The sequence below is a fragment of the Pelophylax lessonae genome (genome assembly GCF_965119305.1).
Source record: "Pelophylax lessonae genome assembly, chromosome: 5".
Taxonomy (NCBI): domain Eukaryota; kingdom Metazoa; phylum Chordata; class Amphibia; order Anura; family Ranidae; genus Pelophylax; species Pelophylax lessonae.
In genome coordinates, this window is record NC_138772.1 from 279,947,096 (window position 1) to 279,973,819 (window position 26,724).

At 39.9% G+C, this 26,724-nt stretch overlaps 1 protein-coding gene across 1 annotated transcript in view; it reads right to left on the bottom strand.

The window, feature by feature from the left end:
- Nucleotides 1-2,172: 2,172 nt before the first annotated feature.
- Nucleotides 2,173-26,724, bottom strand: part of GABBR2 (gamma-aminobutyric acid type B receptor subunit 2) — an 873,294-nt gene continuing 848,742 nt past the window's right edge. The window contains exons 17-19 of the mRNA XM_082257550.1: nucleotides 19,747-19,876; nucleotides 8,702-8,819; nucleotides 2,173-4,298 (exon numbers count right to left, since the gene is read on the bottom strand). Of these exons, the coding sequence (XP_082113676.1) occupies nucleotides 4,133-4,298; nucleotides 8,702-8,819; nucleotides 19,747-19,876 (414 nt within the window). The 3' untranslated portion in view covers nucleotides 2,173-4,132. The remainder of the gene's footprint in view (nucleotides 4,299-8,701; nucleotides 8,820-19,746; nucleotides 19,877-26,724) is intronic.

Here is a 26,724-nt window from a genome sequence, read left to right on the forward strand (position 1 = left end):
AATCTCCTGATAGCTAGCTGCATTGACCCTGCCCTTGATAAAACACAGTGGACCAACACCAGCAACTGACATGGCACCCCAGACCATCACTGGCTGTGGGTACTTGACACTGGACTTCAGGCATTTTGGCATTTCCCTCACCCCAGTCTTCCTCCAGACTCTGGCACCTTGATTTCCGAATGACATGCAAAATTTGTTTTCATCCGAAAAAAGTACTTTGGACCACTGAGCAACAGTCCAGTGCTGCTTCTCTGTAGCCCAAGTCAGGCACTTCTGCCGCTGTTTCTGATTCAAAAGTGGCTTGACCTGGGGAATGCGGCACCTGTAGCCCATTTCCTGCACACGCCTGTGGCTCTAGATGTTTCTACTCCAGTCTCAGTCCACTGCTTCCGCAGGTCCCCCAAGGTCTGGAATCGGTCCTTCTCCACAATCTTCCTCAGGGTCCGGTCACCTCTTCTCGTTGTGAAGCGTTTTCTGCCACACTTTTTCCTTCCCACAGACTTCCCACTGAGGTGCCTTGATACAGCACTCTGGGAACAGCCTATTCGTTCAGAAATTTCTTTCTGTGTCTTACCCTCTTGCTTGAGGGTGTCAATGATGGCCTTCTGGACAGCAGTCAGGTCGGCAGTCTTACCCATGATTGCGGTTTTGAGTAATGAACCAGGCTGGGAGTTTTTAAAAGCCTCAGGAATCTTTTGCAGGTGTTTAGAGTTAATTAGTTGATTCAGATGATTAGGTTAATAGCTCGTTTAGAGAACCTTTTCATGATATGCTAATTTTATGAGATAGGAATTTTGGTTTTTCATGAGCTGTATGCCAAAATCATCAATATTAAAACAATAAAAGGCTTGCACTACTTCAGTTGTGTGTAATGAATCTAAAATATATGAAAGTCTAATGTTTATCAGTACATTACAGAAAATAATGAACTTTATCACAATATGCTAATTTTTTGAGAGGGACCTGTAAATTAGTCATTATTCTTGTCTTAGCAGGGACATTATTCTTTAATGAGCAGTGTTTCCCAAACCAATCCTCAGAAAACATGGTGGTCCTGGAAAACATGGTGGTCCTTGAGGACTATAAACTGGGAAAACTGTTTTGTGGGAATGCTGAGTAGGAAGATAGCCATGTGTATAAAGATTTCTCCCACAAATCACCTCTCTCTCAAATGCATATTATTTTGATATTTTCTTTAAACTTTTACTTACCTTGGAAAATAGGACAATCTGTTTCCTATAAAGGATTTTGTAATTTACGTTTACCGGCTCTTTAAAATGTTACTATTATGCTATGCTTGACTATATTTGCAACAGTTTTAAAATACCAGTTAAATCAAAATCATCATGAATATTAGTTTAACTGATAAATGTTTGGACAGACTTGATGCCCATTTGTTGTAGGTGACACTTGAAAAGTTCTAGTTACAATGACCCAGTCTACATTACATATAGAACAAACGCAGTTATATTGGGAATTTTATCATTATTGCTGTAAGGACTGGTGAATTTTTCAAGACTGTACATAAGATGGCATAACTGTGCTGGGGAAAAAAAAAAACAACACCATTCTGAAGAAGATTTTTTTCTTTTTTTTTATCAAACAAGTAAAACTACAGATCTGAATACAGTTAAATGGCTGTTAATACATATAAATGAGTATCAAGACACTTAAACCATTTACTGAATGTCTATCTAAAACAATTCTCAGCACTGATATTAAAGTTACATTTTGGTATTTGTGAATTCTGTTGTATTTGATGATCTGATTATTGTGATGTGGGTAACAAAACACTGGTGAGTTTGACTTGTATTTGGGCATCTTCCAGAAAACATAAAATGTTCAATGTTCAAACATACTATATAGGAAGGACATTTTAAATAACATGGTGCGAATAGCACAAGAATGTTGAGTCCCACAGGCCTTAGACAATCGAATCAATGTCTAAAAACACAAGAATGGCTTGTTGCAGCTGGTAAAACTTCCCAATGTAGCAGTGTGAGCGAGTACAGGAAAAGTTTACGTTGCCTCTCTAAAGATTTCTACCTCAACCCCAAAGTTTATCCAGGCAATTGAAGACCGCTATTTACATGGACACTGGGCAGTGAGGTACAACTGGCAACCTAAATTGATATTTAATATCTAATCTTAATATTTCACATCTTAAAAAGTTTGTTCCACCCAAAAGCAAGGCTTTGGCTTTAGGAAGCTGTCCAGCGGCTGGGTCAGCCCCTGGTTTTTCATATGTGTTTTTTACTCAAGCACTGAGATCTTGCCCCGCTTCTCGTTCAGTTTCACACAAACGAATAGATGAATTAGTCTCACTGATACCCTTAAATAACTTCAGTATTCCAAGTGCAATTTTTTTTTCTGTTCAGAATTAGAGTACTGAGTACTTAAGAGTCTAGTGACCAGATAAGTCTGAGTGAGCAATAATATTACCTGGTTAATTCAGGCAGAACCTCCTATTATAGGGAACATAAAAGCTAGGACAACCATATGAAAATAACTTTGTTCAAAAACCTGCAATGCCGATCCAACATGGATTACTGAATCGAGATATGGATAGTGCTGGGATATGGATTTCCTGAAGCACAAACAGGGCCATCCTAGAAAAAAACAGGGAAGTGGGAGCTCTAACTAAGGATCACAGTATATATGTGCTATTCAACCATCATGTTAAAAAAAGTCTTCTATATTTATCTCACTGATATGAGATTTGAGATGCGAGATGTAAACTAACTTAAGACATTGATGCCTTATATAAATTTACTGATTAAGAAAACTGACATCCAAAGAGGATATGGTATCTTGTAGATATTTTACACAATGCGAATTTGATGTCTATTCCAATTTAACTGGATCCAGTATATATACATATAATGCAGTACAAATTTGTAATTTGCTATAATTCTGCCAGACATGTATCAAGACTTGTATTTCAGAAAATGGAGCGTTTTTCCATATAGCTCTTTGAAAATGACACAAAATACTTAGGGAATTGGCTGACTTCACAGATAAAGAAAACTTTAACACCATCCCGGCGCAACAGATGTTGTTAATAATGACTGGCATCAGTGTAAACCTGAATCCACTGCAACATTGGTTTTATTGTACTTTTTCTGTGGCACTGTATGAAACAAATCAAACACAAATTGTGACAAACCATCCATCTTGTGACATATAAGCTATTTACTAGGTCTCAAGCCTGCAAGTCACTCAGTTCTGTGCATTACAAAAAATACGGAAACCTTGATAAAACATAGTCCCAAATGGCGAGCGTAGGAACTGGGCCGTTCCTAAATTCTTTGAAGTGCTGTGCTGCAAATTGTTCTGGCTCAGTACAGTAAAACCTTGGTTTCCTACTGACTCCATACTGCTTCCATCAATATTGGATACCATTGTAAAAACAGCTTAGTTCAGTTACAGAGACAAAACCTTGGTAATACTGCATGTCTCGCTTTCACCTGAGGGATCATTTGTGAGTATGCTCTCAAATTTGATTTCCACTGTGTATTGTCTGCGATATGAAACATAAGCAGGGCTTATAATGGAATGCATTCAGCATTTCAGCAGAATTGTGCAAACCCGTGTATGTTTCTCTGCAAATATTTCCTAGCTGTGCTGTCTTCATTTTTTTTTTTTTTTTTGTCTTTTTTTTCATTACTATTATTTTTTTTTTTTCATTTTTACATGTATATAAAGTGTACTAACCAAAGTTCATAGCAGCCATATTCGTAGCATTGTGAGTTGGATTTAAAAAGTTTTCTGAATTTTTTTTTTTTTATTTTTTATCATTTTCCTCCTTTGTGCAAGATTGAGAACTCTATACTCTTGTTCTTTTGCTCATAGAGTTTTGGGAAGAATTTCTTTTATCTGAGTCCTCTGAGTAAAGAAACAAAAACTCCACAAATAAGGCTCCAGGTATGACTCTGTGCATCTCTCTAACGCTTTCTCTTCTAGCCCACGCTGGTTGAAATTGGCCTCCCAGGATTAGATCCATATAATTCCTCTGTCTCCATGTATTAAGAGCAAATGTTATAAGTGTAGCAAAGGTTCTATATCAGAATGTGCAGTTGAGTCTCTCTTGAGAAATTACAGGAATAGTCTAGGAAGCCTGTTTCATCCATTCCTACAGGCCAGAGACCATAACTTGGAAGGAAGGCTGCACATGTCTGTGCCGAGGGCTGGCACTAGGGCTTACACACGGACTGGCACAGCTTGCATCCACGCCACCTATTGATGGCAAGTAGGCATGGTGGAGGATGGGTAGTTGTAATGATAGCCGCCGCTGTATACTGTTAAGAAATAAAAGAAAAAGTTAACATTTTTATGGTCATTTTGAAAATAGGGTACATAAGTATTTCATCTATATATTCTTTATGCCCTTCTCACGAAATCTAGTAGTGTGCTCTAAAAGTGGTATTTCATAAAACTGGAGGTGTGTGGAAAATGTATTGTAATCACAGAAAAAATACACAATCTGTGCATAATATTCTATATCATGTTTTTTAAAACATTTGTAAGTTCTTAAAGAGGGACTAAACTCTGACAGGTGTGCCAAAAAAAAAAAAAAGACAGGCAAAAGACTAATCATCAGTATTGCTCATGTTTTTTCTGCGGGCTATTTTTTTTCCCTATTACTGATTTACAATCAGTTGGTAATAGGGATGAGATCTGGGTTTGTGACTAACATGGTTTTGAGGCGAACACAACCTATTCAAGGTTTGCAGACTGCAAGATTTCACTGCCATAGCAACCAGCTAACTATAATTTCCAACCTTTAAATTTAGGTTTGAAGGCTTACAAAGATAATAAATGATGTGTTTGTATAACCCAACCATAAAAAGATTTGGTTCTCAGCAGCCATATTGACAATTTGCTTTTTTATGGTAGAGAAAGCTTTAGAAGTGCTGCTGATAAAATTACACATAGGGTCAGGTTAGTGTAGGGCTTGGCACTAGTCACTTAAAGTAGATTTGCACCTTTTGCATTCAGCAATGTCTTGTAAATAGCAAATGTCATGTATTTTGGGGGAATTAGGGGGTGGAGGAGGGAAGGGCTTTTACACCTTAGTGTTGCAGATCTCCTGCATTTTTACAGTACAGCCCGTCTCTGCCTAGATGCAGTCACAACAGGCTTTCATTTCAATGACCACAGCAATGGAATATATCTATGAAATGTGCATCAACACAAAAGCTTACAGTTTCCTTTGGGAGAGCACGTGACAATATGATTTACAAGCAGGAGATTGTGGGAAATAGAGGAAGAGTGTTGTCTACCCATAACACAAAGTGCCCAAGAGTGTTGTCTACCCATAACACAAAGTGCCCAAGAGTGTTGTCTACCCATAACACAAAGTGCCCAAACAAGGAGTTTTTTTTAGTATTAAAGCCTGTATATACAAAAGTATATTCCTCGCGCCAGTGGAAGAACACTATAATTAGGGTAATATGTATAAATTGTAAATAGATGTTAAAAGAGACTAAAATCAATGATTAGCAGCTGCTGTATAAAAGGAGGTAGGTAAAATATCTAAGGTCTTAGTTAAGACCAAAATACAGCGCTTGCTTGTGACTATAAATACCTGTAGGGTTTACCCGATTGTTATTATTTTGTATGATACCAGCACATAATTTCTAAAATTGCTATATAAACGAATCATAAATATTAGTGCAAATATAGTGATACACAAACCAAAGTGTATAATTAATGAATATTACTTGGCTGATAAAAATTGGTAAATTATAAATGCATATAAAAAATATCTCAAAAATATATAAAAGTGACTCTGTGCTCAAAAACATATATAGTAAATACCGTGTCCTTAATAAATATAATGATATAAAGTGAGGAAAAATAGGGCATACCTGACAGGGGCTCTAACTCTTCAAATCTCTATTCAAAACAAAAAATAAAGAAAGGCCTTAGAGTCGGTTCACACTGGGGCGGCACGTGGGCGACTTGTGCATTCCCATGCACCACGACTTCGGAGCGACTTGCATGGACTTCACATAAAGGAAGTCTATGCAAGTCGCTCCGAGGTCGCCCCGAAGTAGTACAGGACCCTTTTTATAAGTTGGAGCGACTTGTGTCGCTCCTATTAGAACGGGTCCTGTAGCAGTCAATGGACTGCGAGGGAGCACGACTTGTCAGGCTGACAAGTTGCCTGACAAGTCGCGCTAGTGTGAATCGAGGCTTAGTGCAGTTACACTTTTTTGTACGACTCCCTGCCAGTCCTATACTGACCTCTCCGCAGTCTAGCACTTTGCATTCTTTGGAGGGCAGAAGTGTATACATTCTACATAGGATCACATGGAAATTACAGATTGCACATGAATGCCCAGTACAAATGTTTTTTTACAAATGTAGCAAGGTTTCCAGAGTACCGGTACTCTCTCCAGCCCATGTGAGCTGTGACCCTGAGTGTGACAACTGAAGTAGCGACAACTCCGGGAAGGTTTGTTTGTGGTTTTTATTTGGTTTAAAGGGGATGGGAGAAGGGAATGAGTGGGATACTCCTTGAGGCTTGAACTAATTACATGTGGGACTTTACTCCTGAAAAATGCACGTTGCTGCTTCCTTGACGCCAGCCGGTGCCAGCCAACGCTCTCAAACACTGTAAATATACTGTAAAGCACCTGACACTGTTGTGCTGTGGAAGTCACTGAATACTGTCCCCCCCCCCCCCCCCCCCCGCTTTGACTAGCTTGAGGTAGTATGAAGTAGAACTCTGTATAGCTGTACTTGCAACTGACACACTCTGTACAATTCAGGGTCCAACCACAGGTGCCCCCTTTCACTTGAACTCTTCAGGGTCCACTGACTATATACCCCCTCTGTAGCTTCAGGGTCCTCAACCTAGGTACCCCCTTTCCAACTAGCTGGCACTGTATCCTAGAACCTCTTCTGGAGTGGTCCCCTCTAACCTCAGGCAGACCCCCAGGAGAAAATCCTCAGTACTCACGACCTGTGTAGGCTTTCCTGGGACTGGACCCCTCTCTCTCTCTCCGCTGGCTCTCAGCACACCGGATCCCCTCAGCTCACTCAGCACGCTCTGGACACTATGACAACACCCCGAGACATCCACCTTCCTCAGATAGGAGGAGAGACAGCCGCACCCTCCTTCCTGGGACTCTGCTCCCGCCAAAGACATTGTGTCATGTGCCACCCCCAAACTCCCACTCCCAGAATCCATTGCGGCAGAAACGGCCTTCTGGGGTAGTTACAAGCCTGAATGGGCCCCTGATTGGGTTTCCTTCACTGTCCAATGAGAAGCTTCTCACATGGCCAGTGAGGAGACTCCCCTCACAGCAGACACACTTGGTAGCCATGCCAACCTACCTCACAAAAGAATACATGGCTCTGCTGTTAGGCAGACAAAGCCCACTATATTTTACCTAGCACCTACCCGTAGGGTACTACACAAGTGTCTGTGTGGCCTCTTTATAACCCCACTGGACTGGGGATAGATGAGTAAAAGTCTAGACATACACAATAGGATTTCTCTTGTTAGGCCCCGTGGTGTCACGTATGTGGGTGTTGACTTGCTGATATAAGCATAGGCATGATCCTACCTAAAAATGATTGCGTTCCCCAAGGTTCAAGACTAAGAGAAAGCTAACAGGTACTCATTGACACAGAAGTGGAGAGGTGTCCATAGTGCAGAAGAGGTGGTACCAGACTATAGCCAACTGAGCAGGAGAGAACTGTAGCAGATTGGTAAGGACTGTAGAAAACTGGTAGTGACTGCAACAGGCTGGTGAAAACTGAAACAGACTGGTAGAAACTGTAGCAAACTGGTAGCAACTGTAGCAGGCTTGTGAAGACTGAAGCAGACTGGTAGAGACTGCAGCAGATGGACAGGGCCTAAAGCAGACTGGCAAAGACTGTAGCAAACTGGTAAAGACTTTGGCAGACTGGGGGAGCTTGGGTGCCTTGAGGGCTGTCAGGCTCAGTGTTTGAGAAGGGACAGTGTCTCCAGCTCAAGAATAAATAGACTTGCTGGGCACATGGCAAGTCATGTGATTTACCCCATGACATGCGCAACACATTACGCATAATGTAAACGCGTCTATGACTGTGAAAATTGAAGGACACCAGGACTTAAGCGTAGAACGTAAGGGGTTGTGACAAATAGGCAGAACGAGAGAAATCAATAGATTCCCATATCCCACACTTCTCCATCGACCCCACAAAACAGGGTCGATGGAGAAATCTCCTCTGACAGCAATTGTTTTCTAAAAGCTGCTGCACCCATGGTTGTCCCAATACCTAAACAGTGTCTGCATCACACTGGCTACAGTCACTGCTCAGCTGAGAATTTTTTGCCTGACTCCTTCAATTTTTACATCGAAATTTGTCAAGCCAGTTGCTGCCAAAAGAGCCACCCTTGGCAGGAACTGGCTGATTCACAGGGATCTGCTGAAATTTAAACCATGTATGGTCAGCATAAGACTGGAATGAGGGCTGGAGGATGGAGGGTGGAGCTACATAGTAAATGTTGTAAATGCACTTTAAAAATGCTAGTAAGTTGAAACTTTTAGGTGCATTTCTGTAACCCACAATTTGTATTTTAATATATTTTAAAATGTGATTTTCTTCTGTAACCCACAATTTGTATTTTAATATATTTTAAAATGTGATTTTCTCCCATTCTTTGTATCTCCCAATTTTTAAGAATAGTAGATACAATACTTACTGTTCTGGTGAATTAATATCTTCTATGGAATCTTTGTTAGTTCTGGATGATTCTATAGTGTTCCACTGTGAGGGAGTATTTTGATCAAGATGATTTTTTAAAACAACCTTTTCACCATCTGTAAAAAAAAAAAAAATGTTTTTTTTTTTAGGTTATACATATGAATAGCATATTTCTATTCTTTTATTTTCCCTACACTGTTGCAGCACACCACTAGAGATCACAACCTTTTTTGTGATCTCATTGTGACAGAAAATTACAACAGCAGCAAGCTAAATGTTAAAAAAAAACATAAAACAAAAAAGTTTCAATAAACATCTATACAACGTCATCCCTACTTAATACAGAGTTTACCCTAAAAATGTCTAATGAACCTTTTCCTTCCCATTTATTTAAATCGTTTTGATGAAAAAAAAAAAAAAGACATTATCTTATTGAAAATGTACTTTTCTTTTTTATGTTTTATGGTAAAACTTTGATCTAAAACGATGCTTTAGAACAGCCTTTCTCAATCAGGTTGTCGCTGCGTTCTGGTTAAGAAAGGCTGTCACATTCGACCAAGGTTCCGCTTTGCTGAACGCACATCGGCATAGCAGGACCTCAGTCGGGATACTAAAGTGTAGAGAAGTGGAAAGATATTTGCCTCCCCCTACAGGGCAATAACTGGTATGAGTGCGAGGCTGTGTGTAGGACCACACTCCCTGCACTTGGCCAGCACCTCCTACAGCCTTGTGGACTGTAAGAGCAGAACAGTCCTACTCTGGGGATCTGAAGTGAGGGTTGGCTTTAGCAGACAGAGTGGGGTACAAATGCGTTTAAGGTGTGGAGGTGAGCAAGGAGGAAAGTTTGGGGGTACAGAGGTGAGCAGCAAAAAGGATTTTGGGGTACAGAGGTGAGCAGATAGGGGGGTTTGGGGAACAGAGGTGAGCAGAGAGGGGGGTTTGGGGTACAGAGGTTAGCCGTCTGAGAGTTTTATGTACAAAGGTGAGCAGAAAGGGAGTTTGGGGTACAGAGGTGATTAGACAGGGGGTTTGGGGTATAGAGGTGATCAAAGGGGGTTTGGGGTAAAGGGATGAGCAGAGACTGGGTACAGGGGTGAGCAGAGAGGAGGTGTGGGGAACGGGTGAGCAGACAGAGAGTTTGGGATACAGAGGTGAGTGGAGAGGGGGGTTTGGGGGACAGAAGTAAGCAAAGAGGGGGTTGGGGGGAACAGAGGTGAGAAGAGAGGGGGATCTGAAGGTGAGCAGAGAGGGGGTTCAGGATATGGAGGTAAGCAGAGAAAGGAGGCTTGGGTGTGAAGGTGACATCCCAAAGTGGAGGTTCACATCTATGCTGTTACGTGTAGGGCACTTCATTCATTTCAATGGGCTTCCCTACCTGCAGAAAAATAGGGAAAGAATTTATTGACCCTTTTCTTTTTAAATCGCACTGCAGCTAAAATGCACTGCATTTGCCAATGTGTGGGAGTGTGATTAGTAATTAATGACATCCCTGTGCTTCTGTTCAAAAACAGCGCATTTGTCTGCATGTCGGGAATGGGTACAAAATTCCCTGGCACTCAGTACTGTGAACCAAGCTCAACCAACCAAAGCTAGGGTGCCTCAAGATTGAAAATACTTTCAAGGGTGCCCTGACCGGAAAAATGTTGAGAAAAACACTGCTTTAGAAGACAATGAAATCGTAGGAAATCCTTGCCTTTTCCCTTGCATCATGAGAACTGATCTGGTATACGTGAACAATGTATTGTTACTGCAGTTGCTCAGTTCAAATTTATCATAGAAATCTTTTGTATTTTTGCCTAACTAAAAATTTGAACTACTAATATGTGTTTAAGCTCATTTTGCCACAAATATATTTATTGTAGGCTTTGTTCGGTTATAGTGCATTTCCACATTTTAATATTTTACTTATACTGTAATATTCAACATAAACAGCAACCTTTGAACTCCTTTGAAACGTGTTTAATTTAAATGACATAAGAATCTGAATAAAAATAAATATAGACTTTATATGTCTTTAAAAAACAAAACCTGCAAAATCATGGACCAATACCTCAATTGCAAATCAGTTTACTGAATTTTAAAAATACTTACAAAGGTCAGAAATAATAAGCGGGCAGAGCTAGCACATGACGTCATCATGCAGCTTGCTGAGCGGCTGTGTTGTTTTAATGCTTATTATTTCTGACTTTTGTGTGTATTTTTAAAAATCAATAGACTGATTTGCAATTGAGGTATTGGGCCATGGTTTTGCAGATTTGTTTTTATAGAAATATGAAGTCTATATTTAATTTTATTCAGATACCTTTGTCATGTGAGTGACTGGAGCCAAACCCAGGTGAAGATGTGTTTGATTCTGGAGGTCCAGGGGAGAGAGCCATAAACTGTGTACTAGACTGTTGCTGTGATTCCATGAGGACTGCTATCTGCTGTACCAACCTCTTATAATTTGGAGGTTGTAAATTTGGTAAGAGGCTCTTTTTGGGGGTGATGGTAGCACAGCGGTGGAATTTGAGTGGAATTTAGTTAAGAACCTATGAACTTTGATGGACATTTTACTATTTATTTAAATGAAAAGCACATGTGTAATATCACTTCATGTATAATATATGAATTGTTTGCACATAAGCACTTTGTATAGCCATTTTTGTATGAGATTTATGAATGAACTGTGAAAAGGTTGCGCATGAGCACTTCATATTTTTAAAGGGAAAGTACAGCTTTTGGTACACACTGCTTAAAACCTGACTGAGAGCATTTACACTCACCGGCCACTTTATTATTATTAGGTACACCTTGCTAGTATCAGATTGGACCCTCTTTTGCCATTAGAACTACCTTAATTTATTGTGGCATAGATTCAACAAGGTGTTGGAAACATTCCTCAGATATTTTGGTCCATATTGACATGATTGCATCACACAGTTGCTGCAGATTTGTCAGCTGCACATCCATGATGCAAATCTCCCTTTCCATCACATCCCAAAGGTGCTCTATTGGATTGAGATCTGGTGACTGTGGAGGCCATTGGAGTACAGTAAACTCATTGTCATCTTTAAGAAACCAGTGGTGAGATGATTTGAGCTTTGTGACATGGTGCATTATCCTAAAGAAAGTAGCCATCAGAAGATGGGTACACTGTAGTTATGAAGGAATGGACATGGTTGGCAACAATACTCAGGTAAGCTGTGGCATTTAAACAATGCTCAATTGGTACTAAGGGACCCAAAGTGTGCTAACAAATTATCCCCCACACCATTAGACCACCACCACTAGCCTGGACCGTTGATACAAGGCAAGATGGATCCATGTTTCATGTTGTTTATGCCAAATTCTGACCCTACTATCTGAATGTCGCAGCTGAAAACGAGACCAGGCAATATTTTTTCAATCTTCTATTGTCCAATTTTGGTGAACCTGTGCAAAGTATAGCCTGTGTTTCCTGTTCTTAGCTGACAGGAGTGGCATCCGGTGTGGTCTTCTGCTGCTATAGCCCATCTGCTTCAGGGTTCGATGTGTTGTGCGTTCAGAGATGATATTCTGCATACCTTGGTTGTAACGAGTGGTTATTTGAGTTACTGTTGCTTTTCTATCATCTGGAACCAGTTTTCCCATTCTCCTCTGACCTAAACAAGGCATTTCCCTCCACACAACTACCGCTTACTGGATATTTTCTCTTTTTCCAGCCATTCTCTGTAAACTCTAGAGATAGTTATGCATGAATAAATCCCAGTAGATCATCAATTTTTGAAATATTCAGACCAGCCCATCTGACACCAACAACCATGCCATGTTAAAAGTCACTTAAGTTCCCTTTCTTCCTCATTCTGAAGCTCGGTTTGAACTTCAGCAAGTCGTTTTCACCACAACTAGATGCCTAAAGGCATTGAGTTTCTGTCATTTTATTGGCTGATTAGCAATTTGTGTTACCAAGCAAATGAACAGGTGTACCTAATAAAGTGGAAAAGAAAAAATAAGCGCGCTTCCCCTAAGAAATAGTGCATATGACAAATATGACAATTGTGGAAATCTGCTAAATATAAAAGATTAATCAACCACATTGGCAACCTCCTGATTCCCAATCTTTAGTATGAGACCCTGAGCTCTTAGTGAGTGTCTGTGCTGTGCATTTGCTGGATTTACATCATACCAGTGGTATCGGTTGTGGAATAAAGGAGAGGACTGACCTTCCTAACTGTCCTTCTGGAGACCATATGGAGACTACTTCGCAGGCAATACACTAAACACGTTTTTGCGTTCAACACATGTTATCTCTGGTAAGGAGCCATTCACTTTACTTTCTTCACGAGCACAAGGTGTTTATGGAGAGGAGGGGAAGATACACTGTGAGGAATTAGGCCATAGAGTCAACTTGACCGCCTTTCATTATCAGTTATCTGGTAAGGAGCCACCCACAGTGCATGTCCCTCCCCATCCCTGGGTGAAGATATAAGTGTTTTGGATCTTTTTCACTTGTCACGGAAAATCACAAATTGTGAAGAAATCAGTGGACTTGTGCCCTATGGACTGTCTTTCCTATATTTGTGTCTACATTGTGGAAAGTCATCTTGCCATTTGTTCCTTCCAATTGCATCCTTATTACACCAAAAGTGGTGTTGTTACACAATTTTCATCACACTGGATTTCTGTTTGTATGTGGTTGATTCATCTTTTATATTTAGCAGATTTCCACAATTGTCATATTTGTCATACACACTATTTCTTAGGGGGAGCGCGCTTATTTTTTCTTTTCCAATTTGCACTCTTTAGTTCTTAGAGTTTAAGTGCTGCCTCCCTATTCACTGGTTAGCGCACTCCTATATATACACTATTTACCTAATAAAGTGGCTGGTGAGTGCAAATCCCCACACCTTTCTTACTTACTTACTGAAAATAGCAGATTGTTTGCAGATTTTTCCTTACTTCCTGTCTTTTAAAACATTGTTATCAGGACAGGGTATCAAGGTAAATCGCACTAGCCTAGTCCTGGATAGCATACAAAACCCTACATGAGTTTTAAACCTTCCTCACCCTATACAAAACTAAAACAGAAAGTTTAGCTGGACGTACACTTTAAATTCATGATGGCTACAAGTACACTTGGAAACTAGTCCATACCTTAAAATTGAAAGAACTTGCAGTTAAAAGTACTTTGCATGTGATCAGGGTAGTATGTTATTGGGAAGGGAAATTCTGGCCAAAGCAATAGTTCACCAACCTTCCACCCCGAAACCAGCTGCATACACTTAGATTCCCTTTGCTTCCCCGACACCCACTTTACTGAGCCCTGGCTTTTAATTTTAAAAAGGTATGTGTAATAATAGGTTTTTGGCATGTCTAGTTAGGCAATGCAGTTAGCAATTATGATCAACAACACACCATAGATGAAAACAAGGGGGTTCATTTTTCTGCAGACAGGTTAGTTAAACAGATTATTTCTGATATACTGATGTAGCACCCTCCTAGATAGGTGCTAGGAAAAAAGCATTTGTTTTGCTCCATTCTGCCTATCCGGGGAGCCTGATCTGTTATGTCATGTGTCCAGGTGTGAATCACTTGGTCTGAGGGAGTGTCCCCACTGCATCCAATAGGTGAGCCTGTTGGACAGTGGAGGAAACCTAGCCAGTGACACATGGGGTTTTGTGTCAGTCCCAGTGGGAGGGCACCACCGCAGTGCAGCCCTAGGATTGACCATAAAAACTGGGGACACATGTGACAGGGCATCTTTGGTGGGAAGCAGAGTCCCAGGAGGAGGGTGACGGCTGTCGCTCCTTCTGCAGTCTGAGGAAAGTGGTCACAGGCAGTTGGCCTAATGAGCCAGGTGTGGAGCTGAGCCTTGAAGATCCTGGAGAAGCTGACAGCAGAGCTGCAGACAGAACTACCTGGGAAAAACAGTGTGAGTACCAAGGGGCTTGTCAAGGGGTCTGCCCAGGAAGGAGGACCACTCCAGTGAGGTCAGTGGACAGAAGGTCAGCTCACACAGATATTAGTAAAGGGGGTGCCAGGTAGAACCCTGAAGAGTGTAAAGGGGGTGTCAAGTAGAACCCTGCAGAGTAATCTACCAAGTAGCTCACTTGTTTAATACTTCACTTAGGTGGCAAGGTGAAGCAGCGGACTTTCCGCATTCAACATAGATAGAAGTCATCAAGGTTGTGCATAGTTTGCTAAGTTGGAGTATCCCACTCATCCCTTCTCCCATCCCATCATAAAATAAAAACAACAAAAACCAAATCCCCTGGACTGTTTACTGACTGAGCCAAAAACCTAAAGTCTTAAGGATTCACAAGTTGTTGCTATGAGTAACCCAGGGGGACCCGTTTTCAGCAGCTCCCAAGGGAGTAGTGCTACACTAATAAAAGCTGCTGCACTTTGGTCATCACCGCTACTATTCTATTTGAATAATCCAGTTAGTATTATAACAGCTAAAAGATAGCAATACAGAGAATTGCAACCAATTAGATTCCAGCTGTTATAAAAATGTAAGCCTGTTTCATTCTTCCTTGAAGCTAAATATGTTTACTGTAGGGTTTGATCAGACTTACTAAGCATATGTCAGTTAATTTTCATCAGGACTGATCCTCAGAAAATCAGGATTTCATCTGAGAACAGGATCCCAAACCATTAACTGATGTTCCATTATGCTATTTATATAAAGGAATTCCTCTTTATCTTTTGAGTCTGGGTATTTTCCAGTTCATATGCTATTTAACCACTAAATAGAGATGATTACAAGATGACCATTGAGATCATTGTTGACTATGTGTTACTTACAACTGAATATTTCATGTTGTTTTTCTTTGAAAACAGTAAATGGAGGAAATTAATGTGTGTGTGTGTGTCAATGGGTTTTCATGTGCACACACTACCTGCTAAATCCCAAATGTAGCAATATTATACTGTAAGGACAAAATTTAAAGAAGTTGCATGTACATTACTCATAGCATAACTTCCAATCGTAAAAGGACTATCCTTGATTTGGAACAAAGTCCCTCTGTCCTGCTCATTTATCCCTCATTTGGTCTGATCTATATAGTTATATATAAAATGCACTGTTTATCTTTCAAAATGTTTTTCACAGTGCTAAACCTTTCATCCGACTTCTAAATTGCTTTATTTGTAAATTCCAAAAGCCAATATAAAGAAATAGTTGTGGTAAAAAAAAGCACTTGTGAGTTTATACATTTTTTTGTATAATTCTCCTTTATGGAGGTGTGACAGAAACATAGAAACATAGAATGTGTCGGCAGATAAGAACCATTTGGCCCATCTAGTCTGCCCAATATATCTGAATCCTATGAATAGTCCCTGGCCCTATCTTATATGAAGGATAGCCTTATGCCTATCCCATGCATGCTTAAACTCCTTCACTGTATTTGCAGCTACCACTTCTGCAGGAAGGTTATTCCATGCATCCACTACTCTCTCAGTAAAGTAATACTTCCTCATATTACTTTTAAACGTTTTCCCCTCTAGTTTAAAACAGTGTCCTCTTGTGGTAGTTTTTCTTCTTTTAAATATGCTCTCCTCCTTTACCGAGTTGATTCCCTTTATGTATTTAAAAGTTTCTATCATATCCCCTCTGTCTCTTCTTTCTTCCAAGCTGTACATGTTAAGGTCCTTTAACCTTTCCTGGTAAGTTTTTTCCTGCAATCCATGTACTAGTTTAGTAGCTCTTCTCTGAACTCTCTCTAGAGTATCTATATCCTTCTGGAGATATGGCCTCCAGTACTGCGCACAATACTCCAAGTGAGGTCTCACCAGTGTTCTGTACAGCGGCATAAGCACTTCTCTCTTTCTACTGCTTATACCTCTCCCTATACATCCAAGCATTCTGCTGGCATTTCGTGCTGCTCTATTACATTGTCCTCCCACCTTTAAGTCTTCTGAAATAATTACTCCTAAATCCCTTTCCTCAGATACTGAGGTCAGGACTGTGTCAAATATTCTATATTCTGCCCTTGGGTTTTTACACCCCAGGTGCATTATCTTGCACTTATCCACATTAAATTTCAGTTGCCAGAGTTCTGACCATTCTTCTAGTTTTCCTAAATCCTTTTCCATTTGGCGTTTCCCTCCAGGAACATCAACCCTGTTACATATCTTTGTGTCATCAGCAAAAAGACAAACCTTACCATCGAGGCCTTTTGCAATATCACTTATGAAGATATTAAACAAAATTGGTCCCCGTACAGATCCCTGAGGTACCCCACTGGTTACATGACCTTGTTCTGAATGTTCTCCATTGACTACGACCCTCTGTTGTCTGTCACTCAGCCACTGCCTAATCCACTCAACAATATGGGAGTCCATGCTCAATGACTGTAGTTTATTGATAAGTCTTCTATGTGGGACAGTGTCAAAAGCCTTACTAAAATCTAGATATGCAATGTCTACTGCACCTCCACCGTCTATTATTTTAGTCACCCAGTCAAAAAAATCTATAAGATTTGTTTGACATGATCTCCCTGAAGTAAACCCATGTTGTTTTTCATCTTGCAATCCATGGGATTTAAGATGTTCCACAATTCTATCCTTTAATAGGGTTTCCATTAATTTGCCTACTATTGATGTCAGACTCACTGGTCTATAGTTGCTCGATTCCTCCCTACTACCTTTCTTGTGAATGGGCACGACATTTGCCAATTGACAGGGGGGTGTGTCCTATGCCTACATACTTGTGCTAATAGGTGTCTCTCATTCCAATCTCAAAAAGTGGGGAGGTATGTCTTAGGCTTCATTCACAGGCAAGTCAAAAAAGTTTGCTTGTCATGTGTTTTCTACACTGGTCAGGGTTGAAAAGAGGATGTGTCGAACTTCTCAGGTCCATAAACACATTTGCAATTCCTAGGCACCACACTCTGTGGTCTCTAAATTGTTAAAAAAAAAAAAAAAAAAAAAAAACAATCAGGATTTCTTTATTGAAGGATAAAATAATAGAACAGACAGAAAGAAAAACTGAAACAACCAACTTGTCATGGTAGTACATAAGCACACGTTTTACATCTGTTGCAATAACTAAATAAAATAAAGTAAATTAAAGAGAAACAAAAAATACCATCCAGCAATTTTTAGGACGGGAAACCTGCTCCACCACAATCCCAAAGAACCGGATATTATATTTACATCAATAGGAAGGGCTACATATCCTCTGGGGGGGTCCTGGAAAGGGAAGGGAGGGGTAGGCACATAGTGGAAGGAATGGAGGAAAGAAAAGAGGTGATATCCAATTCTAGGAGGCATTGCAACAGTAAAAGTATAGAAAGCCTGCTCTTCTGGGAAGTCCACGGCTGCCACACCTTTTCAAGCTCTCTCAGTTGTTGCATACAACATTTGGAGCATAAGCCTTCATTACCTTCCCAATTTTTTAATATGAACCCAATTAAGGTTTAAAAATTAAAATTTGGGTGCTGGAAACTGTCCTGCATCTGCTACCCCCATGGACTTAACTTTATGAATTTTATATGAGATTAATGGTAATGGGCCCAAAAGAGATCATTATTCAAAGAAATGGTCCAGTAAAAATTGACACATAACTAAATTCTATTCTTGCCTAACTGTAGTCTGGCAAATACACAAAAAAACTGTCTGAATTGTCTAAAATGTCTTAGGAAGATACAATTAGCTTTTTTGCCTTTTATAGTTAAAAAGGTTTCTTTGTTTTTTTTTTTATAGTGAAAACTAAGAATGATTTAGTGATGTTGTTCTCTGCCGTGAATTTGATATACATAACTTTACAAGAATCACTGGTGTGTAACAAACCTCTCAGTGTACGTGGATTTTTCTGGCAGGAAATAATGTGAATATCTCATACAGAATGAGAATGTTATTTTTAAAGTGTTTAGCTGTGACAGTGCACTGAATCCCCTCAGGCAAATTACCATTTGGCAGTACCTTCTCTCATTTTTGAGAAATTCTTAATGTTGTCAAACTATTATCTTTGGTTTCCCTTATCATCGCCTTGTCTGCAATTAACTATACATTACAGGTAAAAGTATGAAATCTTTTATTCAGGAGCTTATTATCTACAAATTTCCAACAGGTGGGAGGACAAAATAGGAGACTATCCCTGCTTGGCCGCAGATGTTCATACATATGAACACCGTCACCACACATTTTTTTTTGTGGATGCATAAAGCACTGATGAGCTTATTGAATTTTGAAAAAGAAGGAAGTAAGCAGGTAGATCCAGGTCAATTTCTAGCACTGGTAGACTAGGTGATTACCCACAGTTTCACCATCTTGAAGGGGTGCCAGAGTGCAATAGGCAATAGCAATCTTAACTTTTGGGCCTAGCAATATTGTGTGATTCTCTACAGATAAGAGAGAGATCTCAATGGATATTCTCAGAAGAACCAAAATGGATACTTCAGTGATTCTGCTCACCACTTTTTTTTGCTACCTTAAAGAGGCACTTTTAGCAAGCACAAGAAAAAAATTCTACCTAGCTCTTTCTACCATATGTTAAACAACACTTTAGGAGCAATGTAAACAGCAAATCTGAAATGTATATTTTGGTGTAGCAATGCCAATAGAAAAAAAAAAAAAAAAAGAAAATGCCCCCCATATTTCCTAAATGTTTATATTATGCAACTACCTTAGGAATAGGGATGCACCGATCCGATATTCGGATCGGATATCGGCGCCGATATGGGCATTATAGCTGGATCGGGGGATCGGTAACATTGACCAATCCACTGGCCCATCCGGTTTTTTCTTAGTAACGGCTCAGCCATCACTTGGTGCAGTAGTAGTATGGGATGGGAGCTGCTACTTCCTGTATAGTCCCGGCTCACAGGTGGAGTGATATCAGATGCACTCCGTCTGTGAATGGAGGAGGCGTACACATGAAGCAGCGGCTCTGTACTGCAGCTGCTTGCTTTGTGTGTAGCTCCGGATCGGTTCTGGTATCGGTGATTTCACAACCCCAGATATAGGTATGGGTCCAAAAAAGTCAGATCGGTGCATCCCTACTTAGGAATAGACCCACATAATTGTTTAACAAAGCATTGTCATCTTTTGCCAAGAGTTTGTTTCTGTATATCTTACCTTTGCTGTCTGTAAAGTTTCGTATACTGAGAATATCATTCAGATCCTGATAGTGGTTCTGCTTGATATAAGTTGTTTTCTCAGGTGTATCTTGAAGTTGCATTGTTACTTCCTCAAGGTCTTTGTCCAGCTAAAAAATAACAGAATAATATTTTATTTTTATTTTTACATATGCATATATATAATAGCACACAAAACATCACAAACAGTATCAGAAATAAATTGTAAGCAAGCAACTTTGCAAACCATTTAGCCACAAAACTTCATAGAAATGTTCTGTAAAGATGTCCGTGGGTGTTGCAACATCCACGGTCCAAAACTAAAGCCCAAAATCTAAATTCCGCAAGATAGAATGCTCCCTCGTTATGTAAATTACTTCCTAAGAATGATTTACCTAAGGATAAAAACATGCATAATATAATAGAATCCTAAAGTGCCATGATCCACACTGTTTTTATGTGGAAATCTGAAACCATATCTGTCCATGTAGTTATAAACTACAATAATCTAGTCAATAATCTAATAATATACAAAAAAAAATAAAAAAAATCAATGCAGTTAGAACAAGTAGACCATGTCTTACAAATTTGGCAGCCATCAGTTCCATAAATGGGGTCTCCTGGCTTGCAGCACTCCTTCATTTTGTAGTATATCATCTTGTTGCTGCTCTTCATCTTAAAGTAGAACTAGGGGCAAAGCTTTATTTTTCATTTTGGATAGAGCAAGGGAGGGTTATTACCCCTGTCAGATTTTTTTTCATGTGTTCTAATCCCTCTCCACATTCTCCAAAACTAAAAAAAAAAATGTTGCCTTTAGTTATACTTTAAGCCTTTTGGCTAAGATCAAGTGTAGTATCTGTTCTTATCAGTGATCTAGTGGAGATTCTGTGCTGTCATTCTAGCCTGACAAAGGTCAGAGTGTCTGGCTATGAATCTCTGATAGAGTGATGGGGGGCTCGGAAGGTTAGTCCTGACTGAGACAGAAATCGGGGTGCCCACAGGCAGTTGGGGCACGGGAGTAATCCCCACGGGAAAGCTGGAAGAGCTCATTACCTCTTGATTTGAGCAATCTAACTTGTCTGGCCTAGGGCTGGGAGAGCAGAAGGTCTGCGGTGCCTGTGCCCCCTGGAAGGGTTGCCCTAGGGGTGCTCTTAGTAACACTTGGGTGTGGGACCCCACTGTATGAAAAGGCACATGGTCAAAGTCACCAAATGCTTTTCATTCTGCACTGCGCCTTTTAGGGCTGGGCCTTTTGGCTAAGTCTGGGGGCAATTTTTGCCTACAAGGCCTCAGGGCCCAGCCAGTGCAAAATGACACTTTTTTATTTACTATTTATTTTTCTCCCACTGTTTGTCACTGCTTTTACTTTATTGTGTGTTTTTTTACTGGATGAAGGGTCTCAGTACCCTGACGTCTAGGGGGAGGATGTGTGGCCCTTCCTCCCCTGCCCCTGGGGGTCTCTCTTCAGGAGAGCTCCTTGACCACGTATTTGAGGGTCAGCCTTTCGGCTAGGCAGACTCTTGCAATCCTTAGTCCCTGTCAGGAGCCTTGCGCCCCAGGGGATCAGGGTAGAGGTCCTACTCTTTCGGGGGGGGGGGGGGGGGGGGGTTCGGGGGGTTTGACTAAAAGCACGCCTTTAAGTGCACTTTTTAGTGTGTTACATATTTACATTGTTAGTCAGGTTGAAAAAAGACATCTTGCTCAACCAATAACAAAACAAAAAAAAAAAAAACAGTAAAGACAACCCAATCATATAATCCCATATACACAATCCTATACCCGCAGTTGATCCAGAGGAAGGTGAGAAAACCCCAGCAAAGCATGATCCAATTTGCTACAGCAGGGGAAAAATTCCTTCCTGATCCCCCAAGAGGCAATCGGATATCCCCTGGATCAACTTTACCTATAAATATTAGTACCCATTTATAATATGTACACCCAGGAAAGAATCCAGGCCTTTTTTAAAGCAATCTAGTGAGCTAGCCAGAACCACCTCTAGAGGGAGTCTACTCCTCATTTTCACAGCTCTTACGGTGAAGAAAGATTTCCGTATTTGGAGACTAAATCTGTTTTCCTCTAGTTGTAAAGAGTGCCCCCTTGTCCTCTGTGTTGACCTTAAAGTAAATAACTCAACACCAAGTTCACTATATGGACCCCTTTTGTATTTATACATATTGATCATATCCCCCCCCCCCCTTAATCTCCTCTTCTCAAGGGAGAATAAATTCAGTTCCTCTAATATTTTCTCATAGCTGAGCTCCTCCATGACTCTTTTCAGTTTGGTTGCCCTTCACTGCACTTTCTCCAGTTCCCCGATATCCTTTTTAAGAACTGGTGCTCAAAACTGAACTGCATATTCCAGATGAGGTCCTACTAATGATTTGTACATCTGGAGTCCATGCCTCTGTTAATACAAGAAAGGACTTTGCTTGCTTTGGAAACCACAGCTTGCCATTGCATGCTATTATTAAGCTTATGATCTATCAGAACACCCAGATCCTTCTCCGCTATGGATTCCCCCCAGTCCTACTCCCCCTAGTATGTATGATGAATGCATATTCTTAGCCCCCAAGTGCATAACTTTACACTTATCAACATTAAACCTCATTTGACACATAGTTGACCAATGCATTGAGGTCTGCTTGTAAGTTGGAGACATCCTGTAACGTGCACATGCACGTTTTTTGCTCAAATACAGGTTTAGGCCTGTAAAAAAATTATATTTTGACTGTGATTACTGGAACTTTTCCATATCTCTTATAATCATTCCATTATTGTTCCATCATACCTTTTAATATGTCCCTCATTTTGCAAATGTTTTTATTTTATTATAAAAATAATGTAAATTGCTTGAATAAATGTTGGGCAACATACAGCTAAACTTAAATCTTAGCTGACAATGCTGATATGGAAGAATCTTTACTTTCAGGCTGTACCGAATATGTATGTTTTTGCGTTTTATTTTGCCCTAACACACACTTTAACAAATTCGTAGATAGCTTTAATCCTTCAGACTTCAAACAATTAAGTGACTATAACAGCGGTTATTTTAATGATCAAGGCATCACAAAGCAGCCTTGTCTACGACTTTTGAAAATGGACTAGCCACTGATCTGATTTGTTTATTTATAGTATACGTAATAAACCCAGACTTTAAATCTAGTAAAGCCATTAATGGTAGAATATCATCTATCTTTGAAGGTTGTCTTACAGGATTTAGACGACTGAATTTCATGAGCCACCTAAGGTGTAAAGCTGCTGTCAGTGTTGGTCTCCAGACAGTCTGTAGCTGCAAAGACACTACCTATGTGAAGAATGGCAAAGTGCAGGGTTCCGGAGGGAAATATTAGTACTGTAGCACACTGACTGTGCTTATGGTTCATAACATTATCTGGGAGTCTTCACGTCACTGTTCATCGTCTAGATTTCTCTCATCACCAATTTGCTCATTGATCTTTCAGCAGAGGACCTAATTCACAACAGAACATTAGTGCCTGAAGCAAGTTATTTATACATAGGTTAGACTTCTTGAACACATCAGGGAATGACAATGCTGTTGGGTTTTTTATTATGGTATTGGATATAGGAATGACACTTTTCTCTTTTGATTTAACAGCATTCTGATCTCTAAGGATAAATGACTAGTATCCATGCTTTTCTTTTCCTTTGTTTTTAATAAATGTTCGAGTTAGTCGAGGCTCTGCATGGTCAGAAGGGAAGTAACTGCAGGGGAGTTAAGAATGGAATGGATGAATGAATGGCCTCAATGTCATTTCTGGCTCAGGTGTCTCCTCGGAAAAAGTACAAAACACTACTTGCCATTTCAAAAGATAATAGTGTACCTGCCATTTCTACATCTAATGCTGGGGCCTCAGCTGGCAGCATTAAAAAAGATGATACTGTAATTGTTAAGGGGATTAGGCAACATCCTCTGGTAAGTACTAACTCTCAGTTTTGGTATTATTCCTTCATTTTAGCATTGGAAGAATAATGACAAACTTAGACAATGAGGAATGGCCTATCATTGTTTGTTTTATTTAAGGCATCTATACTAGTCAAACGAGAACATTTATGTTACTATGCTTCAGTTTTTCTATAAATATATATCCCATAAATCAATGCAGAGTATTCTGCATCATTGGTCATCAGTGGTTTCTATCAAACCAGGTTCTGCATGATTACCTCGCAGCTAACATGCCAGCTGGATCAACTGAGCATGTTTTATACAGAAGACTTTATTGGTAAAACTACTCAAAATTTAACAGCTGACACAAAATAACTGGGTCTGCGAATCTCAGGATTAAAAAAAAAAAAACGCTCTGTGAGTCATAATTGAATCTGGAATTAACTTTGCATATAAGGCTAACGTTAGCAAATGTATTTTCTAAGAGCTGACAGCATAAAATGTGAGTATTTGTAATGGTGCCTGTATATTGACAGTCCCCATGTTAGCAGTTTGTTAAGACTGATTTACACTTTTTTTTTTCCAGGGATTACACTTAATATTAATTAAACAAAATACTCTACTCTAGACTATTTATAGCCAGATTCCAGCTAGTAGAGCAAATCACTGTCCAACATATGACCACATTCACAGCAGGCTACTCAGGGGCCTTGGTGTGAAGTGTATATATAGATAACATTTTTATTTTAGTTTCAGATAAAGTTTTGAAGGATTACCACCCCTCTCTGATTTTTATTGGTGTTTGTGTCCCCACTGAGTACATGTATCCTCTCTATTTATCCTGGCAACCAATAATCCCAAAAAATAAAAGTTATGGGAAAACCAACATTTTACAGTTGTCCCCATAGCAAGAAGTGAAGGGCTAATATTCCAAAGGGGCAGTTATTCTGCTGAAAAATGCCCAAGAGAGGATTTACCCTCACTTTGTAGAGATTTCCTAACTTCCTTTTGAATTTTCTAGATAGGAAGTAAAGAAACAGTTCACCAACAAGAGACAGAAAAAAAAAATAAACAGACAGGTGATTTAAACCTTTCATACTCCATCCAAAACTTTAAAAAAACGTTTTGGTTATACATAAACTTTAAGGCTATATTGTCATTATGTGGCATCTATAAAATAGTGATATGTTTTGAAAATGTGTGTGCTCATTATCTCTAGAAATGGATCATTAGGAGCCTCTGCAAGATTAGACCAATACAAGAACAGAACAATGCAAGTAAAGCTCTAGATCCTGTACTGTGGCCCAGTGTTGTCTGCAGCTTAGGTCTCAAAAAGCCTTATGGTACCAAAACAAGCTTCACTTTTAGTAGTTCCACCAGTTGCGTGTGTTTGGGCAGCAGATCAGGAGTAGGTTAACACTCTCTTTTAACTCCTACCTGAACAATATTTTTTATATACAGTATTTAGTTATATTTGGTTAATAGTAAATATAACTATGAAATGAGTGGTATAAAGCAACCCAAAAACTATGTATTTTTTTTAAAGCAGGGAGCGCAGAACACTTTATAAATTTATAGCTTTGCTATGTTGAATAATATATACAATAAGGACTAGCACATAGCAGGGTGTTAGGCATGTAGTGCTCATTTCCCCCACTAGATGCCACTACCTGTCTTTAGTTCCTTAATTGCAATTGTTTTGCAAAAGAAGTACTTCCCTTCGGTCTTCTAGGGAGAAGTCAGGCATGGTTACCAGTGTCCTGTGTCATGGATTCCAGGCCCCATTTTGGGGGATCCAGTGTCAGATTGGGCACTAACTTCTCAAGAGATTTTGAGGACCATCTCAGACTCAGAGAGGCTTTACAAAGCCCCTTTTGGGTCACTATGGATCTCTGCAGTGTGTGAGTCGGTAAGGGAGAGGAACCTATAAAGTGAAAAGTAAATTCTGGTGCGCTAGATGATGAGATGTCACTTTCAAATGTGTGATAAACAATAACAGGCTAGATCAAAAAAGTACAAATGATCTACAATAAATACCACATAAATATGTGTATATAGTGCCTTACAAAAATTTCCCACAACAATAACATGTGCAAAATAAACCAAAATGTGCAAAAATTTTAGGTGAAAATATCTACAGTCCAAAAGAAACACAGATAACAAATGTCCGTGAAAATTCAAATGATAAGTGTAGATAAATCAGAAATGGTGCTTCAGGTGACGGCCAGATGACAGATCTAATTGTCTGATGTCCCATCTGTACAGGTTTGCTTCTTACCAGCAGATAAGTAATCAGGGCGTAAAGACAGCCACCTCAAGAGTAGACTCCTCGTGTTAGAAAGAGAGGTATATATGTGTCTTCCCACACCTCCTAAAGGAGGAGGGTGGACCTCTTACCAGATAACGAAAAATTTTGGGCCTGTATATATTCCCTATACGGGATTCTCTCCTTCCTCCTCTCTGGGTTGCCTCTGGGGTGAATGTGCTGATGACCTCCTATGGTTTTACGCTATTCAGGTTCCCAGTATTCAGGCGGGATATGGCGGTCAGACACAGAGGAGAGAAGACCAAGGAGGGGAGGAAGGAAGTGTGAGCCCGTATCTGACCACCGTATACCGCCTAAATACTCTGAACCTGAATAGCGTAAAACCATAGGAGATCATCAGCACATTCACCCCAGAGGCAACCCGGAGAGGAGGAAGGAGAGAATCCCACATAGGGAATATATACAGGCCCAAGATTTTTCGTTATCTGGTAAGAGGTCCACCCACCTCCTTTAGGAGGTGTGGGAAAACACATATATACCTCTCTTTCTAACACTATTTCTTGCTACCCCCATAAACGACCAACAAAGAACAACCTAAAAAAAATTCTCCTGCTCCTGACAATCTCAGCAATAGCACATATGTGTATATTATTTATAGGGATGGGCCGAGCAAACCCCCGTTCGGTTCGCACCAGAACTTTTGAACATTGCGAAAGTTCGGAAACGAATTACAAATCCCAATGAAGTCTATGGACAAAAACTGTAACAATTAAAAGTGCCCATTTTTAAGGCTTATATGCAAATATTTT